The sequence below is a fragment of the Echinops telfairi genome, unplaced genomic scaffold, assembly GCF_000313985.2.
Source record: "Echinops telfairi isolate 266 unplaced genomic scaffold, ASM31398v2 ScPeMD7_7420;HRSCAF=8458, whole genome shotgun sequence".
NCBI lineage: Eukaryota > Metazoa > Chordata > Mammalia > Afrosoricida > Tenrecidae > Echinops > Echinops telfairi.
The window spans coordinates 20,367,632-20,380,212 of record NW_022111320.1 but is presented as its reverse complement, the minus strand read 5'-3'; the positions used below and the strand labels follow the sequence as shown (position 1 = coordinate 20,380,212).

Genomic DNA, 12,581 nt, shown 5'->3' with positions numbered 1-12,581 from the left:
CTGGGAGGGAGCTGGGGAGACACCACGCTCACGGGTAGGGGTGTGCACTGCCTCTTGAGTAGCCCACAGCAAACTAGAAGCTCGTTTTGCTTTCTTTCCCCCAGTACAGCTAAAATCCTTTCCAGATTTCATTCCGCTGGTGAAAACAGTTACTGATGTCAGTGGTTTGTAAAAGCGATGCAGTGTAAAGCCAGCTTTTGAAAAGCAGCGGGGACCTGCATCGTGATCTGTTTTCGTTTTCACACGGATGGCGTGCTGGCTTTCTTCGAGGTCTGGCTGTGACATATCATCTGGGTATCTTTCTGTATGCACTCGCAGACACACGTGTGCGTGCATGTCTATCCCGTATATTCCGAGAAATGGCCCAGGTCTGTCAGCCTATGTTCAGGGTTATTGGCCTGAACAGTTTTTGGAAGTGGTTCTACGATGGTTCTACAGTGTAGGAAGTTCTGGCCGCTCCCTATCTTTGCCAATACGTGGCATTTTCAATATTTTTGCTCTTAGCCTTCTGATAAGTGTGAAGTGGTATACAATTTGGGTTTTCTTGAAAATGAATGATTGAACACTTTTTCAAATATTTATTGCCCACTTATATTTGTGTGTGTGCATGTGTGTGCGTGCGCGTGTGCAGTACTTGTTTAAGGTTTTGGTCCATTATTCAATTGATTTGTCTTAACGATTTGTAGGAGTTTTATTTTTATAGACTCTGGATGGTAACTCTTTGTTGGTTGTATGTTCCAACCATCCTTTAAGCTTTTAATGAGCCTGGGGATGATATCATAGGTTCATGTAGGAGCTCTGTACCCACAAAACACACAGACACACACACACAGACAGACAGACAGACACACACACACACACACACACACACCATGTGTCGTGCTGATTGTTCTCCAGTGAGCATGCAAACAGAATCCCATGGCAGGGTGAAGCTTGTTACCACCGTCCTTCTTCCAGGTGCTGCTTGTGACTGAACGTGCTTTCTTTTTGACGTGCAGGGTCCTTGTGGGTGCCCCAAAAGCTGATTCCAAGTACAGCACTTCCGTGAAATCCCCTGGGGCTGTGTTTAAGTGCCGAGTCCACACCAACCCTGACCGGAGATGCACTGAACTGGACATGGCTCGAGGTGGGTGGAGCTTTTTCCTGACATCTGTGGGTGGATATCACGACCAAGGTGGACTTGGTTTCTGAGCCCCTCACCCTTTCTTCTTCATACTCCGGTGGCTTCATCATCACTCACCTATCCATCCATCCGTCCGTCCATCCATCCATCCAAAAATATGTATCCAGTACACATTACTTACTAAGTGCTGAGTTACAACAAAACAGACAAGGTTTCTACTATTCTGCATCTCGAATTTTAGTGGATAGGAGAGACATTAAAATATACTATATATACTCGTGTGTAAGCTGAGTTTTTCAGCACATTTTAAATGCATTTTTTGTGGTAAAATTGGGTGACTCGGCCAATATTCGGTCGACTTATACTCGAGTATATACGGTAAGTAATTGAGGGAGAAGAGGCCCAGAGGGGAGGTGGGTGTTAGATCCAATGCAGGATAGAGGGTCAGGAAAGAAGTGACCTTGACACACTCCTGGGCAAGTCGGGAAGCAGCACTTCCAAGCAGAGGAAGTGGTGTGACATTCTGAAGCGTGGAATTCGGACAGTGTAGGTAGAGCAGTGATCAAGGGGAGAGTGGGTGCAGATGCGTGGGCAGAGGCAGACTGGGGCTGATTGTGCAGGGTTTTAGCCGATCAGAGTTAGGTGTTAGGGTTTATCTTCCATACAACGGGAAGACCCTGAAAAACAACTGGAGATCTTGAATTTTAAATAGAAACAGCCACAATCTGGTGATTTTTTTTTAAATTCGCTTTTGCCCGGTTGGAAGTTAATCATTTTATGAATCAAACAGCTCTGCCTGAGTTCAGAGCCTAATTCTTCGAGTTGCTAGTTGGGAGCACAACAGGTTTTACCTAGAGAAGATCGAGTTAATAGAGATAAGTTCAAAAGAGTATGCTTAGCACCCAGTAGGCATTTAGTCCATAGAAGCTATTTTATTAATAATCACTTCAAACCCTCACTTTCTCCATAGTAATTTTTCATCAAGATCTTCTAAAAAAATGTTTTTTTAAATGAGTTGTTACCATGATTTTTTATAGTGGAAAAGGCCAGGGACCCGAGAGAGCTGTTGTCTAATGCTACTCACACCGACTGGTTTGATTAATAAATTCTAACACTTAACACATGCGGAAGCTTGCCTCGGAACCGCAGCCAGGGCCCTGCTTCCTTCACTGAGGAAGTCTTGCTGTGAGAAACTGCTTGAATCAAAGTGGACGGAGGGATGGTGTTGATTCATATTCCTTTGCAGACTTCTTAACTCTTCCTGGGTTGATACAAACCTTCGGGCTCGGGCCACCTCTTGAAAAGCGTTCAGCAAAACGTCGATCCTTCACCCGCGTCCCGTCTTCTCTTTTTCCTCCAGGGAAGAATCGGGGCACCCCCTGTGGAAAGACCTGCCGGGAAGACAGGACCGATGAGTGGATGGGTGTGAGCTTGGCGAGGCAGCCCAAGGCTGATGGCCGAGTGCTGGTAGGTCGTGTGCCGGGGGTCAGCCCGGGGCAGGGGACACTCACAAGGAATGGCTTTGATCCAGTAGGAAGGTCACATGGCACAGAGACAAGGGTGGGATGGAGAGGCTGCCTGTTCTGAGCCTACTCCTTGGACAGATGATTCCTGTTATTATTTTTCATCTGTCAAATGCCAGTAATGTGTGGCCCGGGGCGATGGGATGGGGCTATTGAAACATGACAGATGAAATGTACCAAGGAGCATCAAGCAGTCTGTGGAAGAGTTCTGTGAGCCTTTAATTTTGTGTTACATGCCCTGCTTGCATGTAAAAGGTGCTTTGTAAATCTCACTGATGACATGCATATTTTGGGGGTGGAGTCTTTTTAAACGTGAGGTTAATCTGCACAAAATACACCGATTCTGGAACACAGGGTTGGGTTTTGGTGATTGTTTGCACCCGGGTGAGCAGTGTCCCATCAAGAGCTAGAATACCTCCATCACCCTCCAAGTTCTCCTCAGTCTCTTTCCTGTCAGCATGGCCCCCACGAGCAGCCACTGATTTGTTCTTACCACAGACGACTAAACTTTCTGGAACCTTCTAAAAAGGAATTCTCAAGACTGTTTTGACTCCAAGTTGATGTTTCAGATGAAGTTAACTTGCTCTGGGCCACAAGTAATTCATTTCTCTCCTGTTTACGCTACAGCATTTTGTGAGGTAGATGGAGTCATCTTGAACCAGCCATTTGCCTCCCAAAGTGCATGTGCGACGGGTGCTTGGGGAGAGAGGCCGGGAAAAGCCCAGGAGGATCTCCCATCTTCTCAAGCCGCCCCGCCCACCGGTCTTTCCACTGATTTAAATCGTATCCAATAGATCAAAATGAGAAGAAAGTGGAATGCCCCAGCCACACTGGCCACGTTCCGGGTGCAGCAGCCACCTGGGCCAGCGGCTGTGTGGGGGACCACCGGGAGGCAGAGTCAGTCCGCTGCCACAGAGTGTTACTGGACTCAACCCAAAGTGGAATTTCTAATCGTGCCAGAGGTGTTGTGTTTTTAAAGACGTCGTTGTGGTAGTTGTTGAAGTCGAAAACTAAGGTGCTCCACTCGCCCGCTGTGGGGGGACAGGGCGGTGAAGTTTCTCCTGTGCGTACACTCGTACACTCGTGCAGCCCTGTCCCCTGCACCCGAAGCTTCCCCGTCATCGTGGCGATGACCAGTGCTCGGACTTTGTGGACCTTCTCGTGCCATCCCTCGGCATATGCGTGAAAGCCTGAGCCCGAGAAGGGGCAACGGCCACCGTCAGCCACTTCCTGTGGGCGTCCCTTGGAGGGCTTCGCAGGAGGCTGTGCTGTGACCCAGGGGGCTGTGTGCCTATGAAGTGTGCTCCAGGTTTGCCTTGATCATGCATCTCTGCCAAAATGCTTCCTTCACCCGTCTGAGGAGCCCACGCGGTTGTGAAACCTCTCCATGGCAGACGCTGGTCACCCCCAATCCACCCTTCATTCCTGAGCACACGTTCAGTGTGTCCCAGGGTAGGGGGCGGGGAGCAGGCCAGCCCCGGGGGAGGGGCGGGACAGAGCAGCTGGACGGGGTCTTGCCGACTTACAGACATTGCAGGGCTGCTGCAGGTCTTGTGGAGGTGGCCTCCTCCCACCCTCCGTGCGCCCCGTTTCCGTCCTGGAATCACTGTCACCCGCTCAGCCCTGGCGCCCCTCCAGCTCACTGAATTCCTCCAGATGCGGTGGCCTGACCGTGGCTGGACAGCTGAGTCCCAGGGGGCCAGAACACGCCTGTCCTTCTGCAGAAAGAATGGGGAGAGGCTGACTCACGTCTATAAACCAAAGGATGGTCTGAGGTTGCGATTCAGACCACCCCCCAAAACAAAACAAAACAAAAATGAGGAGACTGTGGCTGGCGGCCACAATCTTCCTAAGAGGCTGGAGTCCTGAAGCAGAGTGGGCTCCCCTCTCCAGGGATGCTGCGGCCAAGAACCTGGCACCAGAGGGCCTGGCAGAGGGTCCCCTGTGCCTGCAGAGGACAGCAGGGAGGGGCAGGAGAGATTTAGCAAAGGGAGCCGACGAGGCCGAGCTGGAACATTGGCGGATGTTGGTGCTGGGGGTAATTTCACTCTAATTAATTCCACACTGAGCTGTTTCCCTCGTGTTTTATGCAATTCCTGAATCGCCGTTTCATAAGGCGCTGCTCTGTGAGTGCTACTGGAAGAGGCGGCACCTCGCAGCACTGAGTCCTGCCTTGCTCTGGACACACGTGCTCTCTTGGTCGGCAAGGTCTGTCTGAATGCCCCTCGGTCACCATCTTCCTCTTCACTCCCTCCCTGCACCCCCAGTTTGGGCTCGGTCATCTTCATGAGGCCCAACCTGATGCCCCTGCCCTGCCCTGCCCTGCCGGGGAAGTACCCAAGGAGCCCAAGAGCACCTTCGTCCACAGGAGGAACCCAACTGACCGTACTTTGTATTGTGCATCTGGTGTATTTTGGGAGGGCGCCCTTTTTTTAATGGAAACCACTTGAGGGCAGAGACCACTGCTGGTGCCTAGGGCGAGCTCCCCAAGGAGTAATGGTCATGGTGGTGGTGGAAGTGGTCGTGGTCACAGTGGTGGTGGTGGTTGTAGTGCTGGTGATGGTGGTAGTGGTGGTGGTGGTGGTGGTGTTCATGGTGATGGTGGTGGTGGTGGTTGTGGTGCTGTTGTTGTTGTTGGTGGTGGTCGTGGTGGTGAGGTATCATTGAGTCGGTTCTGACCCACAGTGACCTCATGCACCATCCTCTGGATTGTTCCTCTGTTGGAGCCCATTTGTCCAGCCACTGCTTCAGTCCATCTGGTGGAGGCCCTCCCCGTTTCCACTGGCCACATTGCTAAGCGCGATGGCCTGCCGTCTCCAGGGACTCTTCTTTCCTCATCACACACGAGAGGACGTTTCCAAGGACCATCTGTCTGTGCTTCTCCCAAGACAGATTTGTTTCTTCTCTGGGCAGCCTGTGGGCAATCTGTCAGCATTCTTTGCTAACAACCAAGAAGTGGAGTAACGTCTGAAAAGGTGTTTGAATAATAAAGGACCGCACTATCAAGGTTAATTCAATTAGAAACTGAACTGGTTGGCATCTTCTCTTGGTTGTTGGTTCAAAGTGTCTGATGGCAGTGACAGCTGGCAATGAGGTCACAAACGTGGCCACCAGGTCTGCATTTTAGCCATGGAGGCTTCTTGTCCGCAATGAGCTTATTCTTTGGTCTCTCCGCAATGAGCTTATTCTTTGGTCTCTCAATTCTCCCTATCAAGAGCTTACTGGGAGGCAAGCACTAACTTGTTCAAATTACAGTAGGCGGTTCTTTGTTTGGCAAACATGTTTTTGAGACCATGGGAGGTGCCTGGGGAGTGTGGCCCCTTAGAACTGTGTCCCCAAGGGTGGCCTTTTAGAAGTCGGTGCTGGGTTTGAAGACGGCAAAGGGAAGGGTCCATGCCTTTTGAAAAATGGCATCGGCGCTGATTCCAAGGGAAGAACAGCTGAGAACATTTGAAAGTTGTGCCAGGAGTGAAGTGTCTCCATGACCAAGGGTATTTCCTGGACAAAGGACACAGCACTCACCTCGGGCAAGGCCCAGGGCATTGGCCGGCCTGGCCAGCAGACATTGACTTAGTATCTGCCAGTCTCAGCTTTTTGCCCATGGTAGTCCTTCCGGCCTTCTCTCAGGAAACGAGGACGCTGGTGTGAACAGACATTGGGAAGGGGGTCAAGCTGAGCTTCCTGAGTTCAGAGCTCGCATTGGGACTTTTTGGAAATGTTCTCACAGCCCCACCCTGTGATTCCAGTGTGAAGATGACATTTTAATACATAGAGGGGGACAAATCACTCCTTACCAAAACCACGGACCAAACCCTGCCTGAGCATGGCCTGCTTCTCTTTGGCCTGAGTGGGCAGCTTCCAACGGTGATGTGCGACCTTCTACTTTTCATCAGTCTCCTGGGCTCAGACCACACAGCCTGCCAGTCTCGAGATGCTGGCTGGACGGAAGCCGTGTTCTCCAGCTCGATCTCCAGGTCACTTCCTGTCTCAGCATCAGGGCTGCCCTTATCTCTCCCCCACTTCCCATCTGCTCCGTTTCGAAGCTGCAGGGCATGTGCTGCCTTTACTGCTGTTACTTGTTTCCTGATCGTTGTTGCTTTAAGGCAACGTTTTACCGAATGATAACGCACACACAACAGTTGTTCACCAGGGACATTCACAGAACAACACCCCAGTGCCCCACATGCTCCCCTTCACGACTCTCTCAGTCCCTACCCCTGTCTTTGGAGGGGGAGCATTCTGGGGGTCTGGGGACATCAAAGTCCTGACATTGGTCAGTCTTGCTCCCAGCCTCCTCCCCATCACCACTGCACTCAGCAGCCAGAGCCTGACCCGGGCTGTGTGGGGTGGTCCTGGAGATGAGATAAAAGCTCTGGCCACGTGTACCTGGGGAGAGCCAGGGTGCCGCCTCTGTGGTCCAGCCTGCAGGAGGGGCTCAGGACCCACCCCCGCCCTCCCCAGGAAGGATGTGCTGTGTCTGAACCACAGAAAAAGCCCTTTGAAATGAAGTGTTGCGTTTTCTTCCTCTTTTTTCTTTCTTTCATCTTTTCAGTGGTAAAGCAATTCATAACCTGTAACGTACCAGCTTCTCAGACTGGGGCAATGCTACATCCTCTTCCTTAGAGCTGCCTATGAGTAGGTCTTGCTACTTTAAAAGGTTGCTCCCCATTTTCTGTCTGTCTTCCCAGCTCTGCCCATGGGTTTTTTCTTGCAACAACTCATTTGGAGACATGGATGGAGTCCTTAGTGCTTGGAGACAGTCCTTAGGACTCTTGATTTTTACCCAGTGAATGTGTGTGTGTGTGTATCGTGATCACTGGGGCTACGTACGGCCCTTTCTGTCAGTTATATTCAGGACACTGTTCCTTGTTTCCCATTCGGCTCCTGCCTCTGGCACTTTGGTCCCTGACATCACAGAACCCTGTCGGTTCAGCTTAGCATGAATTGCAGTCTGGATGTTGTAGGAATTCTCCGAGATTGCTCCTTAAACAGTTTATGGCACTTAATAAAATTGGGAGACAATAAATTAGACGTGAAATGCAGCGAATCCTGCCTTATGGGCTCCTCGCATGCATCTGACTGTCAGAGACGCCGCTTTTGTAAACATCCGCCTCTTGTTAGTGTCTCCAACACAGGAATACAGCAGAACGTGGGAGGCCCTACCAGCCAGCAGCTTGGCTGCATCCACAAAACCAAACCCATTGTCCTTGGGTCGGCTCTGACTCAGAGCAACTTTGCAGGACAGAAGAGAGCTGCCGCAGTCCCCCCCTTCCCCCGGCCCTGCTCCCCAAGGGACCCATGGCTGAGATCCTGACGGAGTAGACAGTCACACCTTTCTCCCACGGTGCGGCTGGTGGGTTTGAACTGCTGTTCTTTCGGTAACAGCTGAGTGCTCACCCACAGAGCCTCCAGCCTTCCTTGAATCCATAGACTAGAGCATAATGCATTGACCCCCCAGCCAGGTAATATTATGTGGTTACAGTGTGTAAGCCCTCAGAATTGAGGCAGACCTGAATGGTTTTAAGAGTAGCAGTAGCAGTATGGAGTGATTCGGGTTCCTGGGTGGCGCCAACATTTCCCCAGGGGCTGTTAGCCCAGAGGTAGGTGGTCTGCACCCTCCCACCAGCAGCAGCATGGAAGAAAGGGCTGGCAACCTACCCGCATAAAGATTACCGTCAAGAAACCCCCGGGGGAGCCATTCTACTCTCTCACACTGGCTTGTCATAAGGCAGAATGGGTTAGATGACAGCCGTGTTTGTTTGTTTGTTTGTTTGAATGGACTGGTTATCTACTTAGTAAGATATTGTAATAGGTTCTGCCCTCCCCAACTTTCTGCATTTCAATTGATTGTGAAAGATGCTGTTTGGGCACACAACCATCCCTGGGTGGAGATGCAAAGGTGGCTCTCAGTATAAAGTACCCCCCCCCCCCACTGTTTTAGGCAGTTGACTGTTGTCACAGGGGAAGAGGCAGAGTGTGTGTATTCTCAGGTGTTGAGGGCCACTCTCGGGGGTCCCCTTTTGTTGGGAGGTGTGGGCACTGATTGCATCGCAGTGACATCAGGGATAGTGGGCGCTGGAGAGCTCTTCCCTCACTGGAGACCCCTGGGTGCTCTCTTTGCCCCCAGAGTGATTATTTCAGGGGTCCTGGGACCTCTGGGAAGGACTGGAGGGGCAGTGAACAGTCCAGACCTACCTCAGGTGGTGGGTTTCGATGACTTCTCAGGAGGGGCTTGGAAGTTGTAAGATGTCTCTAAAGAGACAATTCTCAGACCCCGTGAAACCCCATTGGCTGTAATAATGGGCTCTCCAGCATAGCACTTGCACCCTCTGATTCTCAGCCCCTTTCTGGAAAGTGAGTTCTAAGGGCAGGCCCCCATGCTTCAGGGTTGCCTCGTAGGTCTAGGTTCGTTGGTGAAACGTAGCCCACAAAGACACACCAAAGACGCACACTGACTTCAGGGAGTGGTGACTGAGATCGTCAGAAACCTTCCAACAATGTAACCGCCAATGCCATTGAACAAGCTGTTAAATGAAAACCTACTCTGTTATGTAAAGTTTCACTAAAAGCACAATAGAATTTCATTAAAAAAAAAAAAAGGTTTTGAGCTGCCATCTAAGATACAACTATTGATCTCTGGTCTGGAGCAATGGAGAGTGAAGGAAATTAAAGATGTCAGGAAGCAGGGAATACAAAGGACTCAGGAGCCATGCATCCTACCTGGAGACCAGTAAAACTAGATGGTGGCCCGCTACCACCAGTATCCACTTCAATCAGGATCGCACTGGACAGAGGGGGGCAAAAGGTAGAAGGAAATAAAGAAACACAGACCAGACTTACTGGTCTGATAGAGACCAAGTGGACCTCCTCAGACTGTCACCCTTAGACACCCTCAAGCCTGGAACTGTGGGCCCACCACCTGGGAACCAACTTCCAGAACAATCACAGAACAATCGATGGGACTATAAAGCGGACCCTGTTAACACCCTCTAGGAAAGTCCTGCTCAGTACAATCAACCACACAAGATCAAAAGGGCAGCAGTTGCTTCCAAATGAAGCCCAAAAGGCCAGCAGGATCAGGAAAGAGACTAACGGCTAGGAAGGGATCGTGCTGAAGGGATCGTAGCTAATGTCACGAAATAAAATCCATAGACATTGTCAAATGGAAAGCATTTGTTTTGTAAACCTTCACCTAAGGCCCTTCTCCTCTGGAGTGCGGGGGTGGGTACAAGCTGCCGGTCTTTAGCCACCAGGGCTTCCTGGCCTATCATTATCTAGAAGGAAATGTTGATGATGGTTTTTCTTTTCATATTTACATATGTCAAACTACGCACATCTCAAAGAATACCCATTGTGTTTGGCCGGGTTGACTAGAGAAACAAATCCAGCGGCACTCACATATGTGTAAGAAAGAGCTTTCTATCAAGAAGTAATTATACATCTAGAAAACATCACAGCCTAGTACAACTCAAGCCCGCAAGTCTGATACTAGTCTGTCTGTAAGTCCCTCTTCTGACTCACAGAGTCACACGCAATGATGCAGACGCAGGAAGATCACCGGCTTGGCCTGGGGGCCCAGGTGCATGTTGGGTGATTGTTCTGCACTCCTCCCTTTCCCGTCTCCTATCCTTTCTACCTCCAGTGAGCATCCTGAAGTCCCCTTTCTTGTATCTCCACCACACTCCTCCGGTCCAGGCGAGCAGCATCTCTTGCCTTGACTCTCCTTTCCACCCCTGTCTACCTGTAGTCCCCACCCAACAGTTGAGTTCATTTCCCAAACTGGTCATCAGATCTTGCCACACATCTGCTTAAGGCTCGCCACTAGCTTCCTTCTGCAGGTACCCTAAGTTGACAGTTTATCCTATGTATGGCTCACAGGGTCCCCCAGGGCCTCACCTCTGCTGACCTCACCTCTCTGACCTCACCCCCCTTTGCTACTACCATGTTCATGCCAGCTCAGGTGCTCGCAATTCTTTTGACCCTGCTAATCTTTCACTGGAGCCCCCTGTAACCGAGAACCTCCCTCCCTGAGGGCTCAGGATGGCTGGCTCATTCTCTTCCCCTGATCTCCGGATAAAAACTATCCGTCCTGCTCCCAGATCCTCTCTTCCACGGAGCCAATGCCAACTCATAGTGACCCTATAGGGCAGGATACAACTGTCCCAGCGAGTTTCTGAGACCATAACTTCACAGGATACAAAGCCCTGTCATTCTCCCAAGGAGGGGCTGGTGGTTTTGAACTGTGGACCTTGTAGATTGCAGCCCAACTCATAACCACTATGCCACCAGGACTGTTTTTAATGGTCTGTCTCCTCCTGGTCACATCAAAGCTATATGAGGACATGAGCTTGCTGTTCAGTAATTTTCCGATGCTCAGGGCAGCCCTGGTGTGCACTTGGCTGGGAGGGAGAGGGCGTGGGCCCCTGGCCCTCTGCTGTTGCTCCTCCTACAGAACAGCTTGGCACTACCAGGTCTGCTTTGCTGCCTCTTTGGGCCATCTTTCCTGGTCTGAAACCCTGTCTGTCCCTTCAGGCCTGTGCCCATCGCTGGAAGAACATCTACTACGAAACCGACCACATTCTGCCACATGGCTTCTGCTACATCATCCCGTCCAACCTCCAGACCAAAGGCAGGACACTGATCCCCTGCTACGAAGGTGAGTGCTGATGGATCCTCCCACCTACACCTCTCTCTAAACCAATGTTTCCCAAAGGAAGCAAGTGCAACTACCTCCTTGGGGTGCTGGGACAATTGAGGGGAGGGGGGCGGCTGCCAAAGCAGATACCTACACTTTATCCAGGATTATGGGCTGTAATACAAAGCAGATACTTATACTTTATCCTGGATCATGGGTTGTAATACAAAGTTTTTAGCTACTAGAGCTGGCATTGAATACCCCCCCCCCCACACACACACACACATACACACAAACCCCGGAAAAGGGCAGTAGGCCAAATAAGTTTGGGGTAATATATGTCTTGCATGATCCTGAGCCCCCTCCTCCCCCCACCTTTCTCTGCAACTTCATCTCTAACCAGTGGCTAGCACTGCTCCCCAATGGCCTTTGGAAGAGGCAGTGCCACTTGGTACCTGAGGTCCTGCTTGGGCAGTGAGGAAGGCGGGAAGGGGACCGAGGTTCTCGGCCCTGCCCAGCTCGCCCTGCTGCATCACAGATCCACCATCAGTTCCTATCAGTCTCCATGCAGCCTCCATGACCAGAATTCAGACTGTCAACCAACGACCAAACAAAACCCTTAGTTTCAGACCCGCCAGGGACCTTGGGGGAAAATCCCACATCCTCTCTGGACTTCAGGGAGAAAGAATTTTCCTCTGAAAATCCACTGGTGGGGCCAGCTGGTTTCTCTCATCTCCTTCAGCCCCAGAGGATCGTAGGCACCTGCATAGCTCCTGACTGCCCTGCGGGCATGTGCCCTGCGGCTGCGGGAAGAGGTGACCCAGGAATCATAGCACAGGGGCAGCCAGCTAGACAGAAACGAACCCAAACCATTCAGTGTTCGTCGCACCCCAAGTCTGGCTTTCCTTCTCAGAATCCTGAGGGGTGCCTGGAGACGGGGCAGTGTGTTTGCGTTTTTGAGAGCTCCCCAGGGGGCTCTGAGTCCCGGAAGGTATGTGTTTTCTCAGGCTCCCTGCTTAGAACCATCCAAGGCCCGGGCACTGAGGACAGTTGCGTCTACCCTGATTAGTCCGGCCAACTGAGAGCGTAAAGGACCAGAAAATGCTACTGCTTTCTCCTGCTTGATAGCTTATGCTTCCTGGTTTGCTCAGCCTAATTCTGAGTCAGCAGGAAACTGGCTCCAAATTGCTGGGCTGTTGACATTCTGCTCTCTCCTACATCGTGTATTTGCATTGACATCTCTGTTGGCGTCATGCCCACTTTTCCTCGGGGCCTCGCTGGGTTTTCTTAGGTTTCAAAT

At 51.1% G+C, this 12,581-nt stretch overlaps 1 protein-coding gene across 1 annotated transcript in view; it reads left to right on the top strand.

Annotated features, from left to right (window-relative positions):
* The first annotated feature begins 359 nt into the window (after positions 1–359).
* The window catches only part of LOC123522534 (integrin alpha-9-like), a 36,670-nt gene continuing 24,448 nt past the window's right edge, over positions 360–12,581 (top strand). Inside the window, exons 1-4 of the mRNA XM_045297674.1 lie at positions 360–439; positions 999–1,126; positions 2,484–2,590; positions 11,179–11,302. Coding sequence (XP_045153609.1) covers positions 360–439; positions 999–1,126; positions 2,484–2,590; positions 11,179–11,302 — 439 coding nt within the window. The remainder of the gene's footprint in view (positions 440–998; positions 1,127–2,483; positions 2,591–11,178; positions 11,303–12,581) is intronic.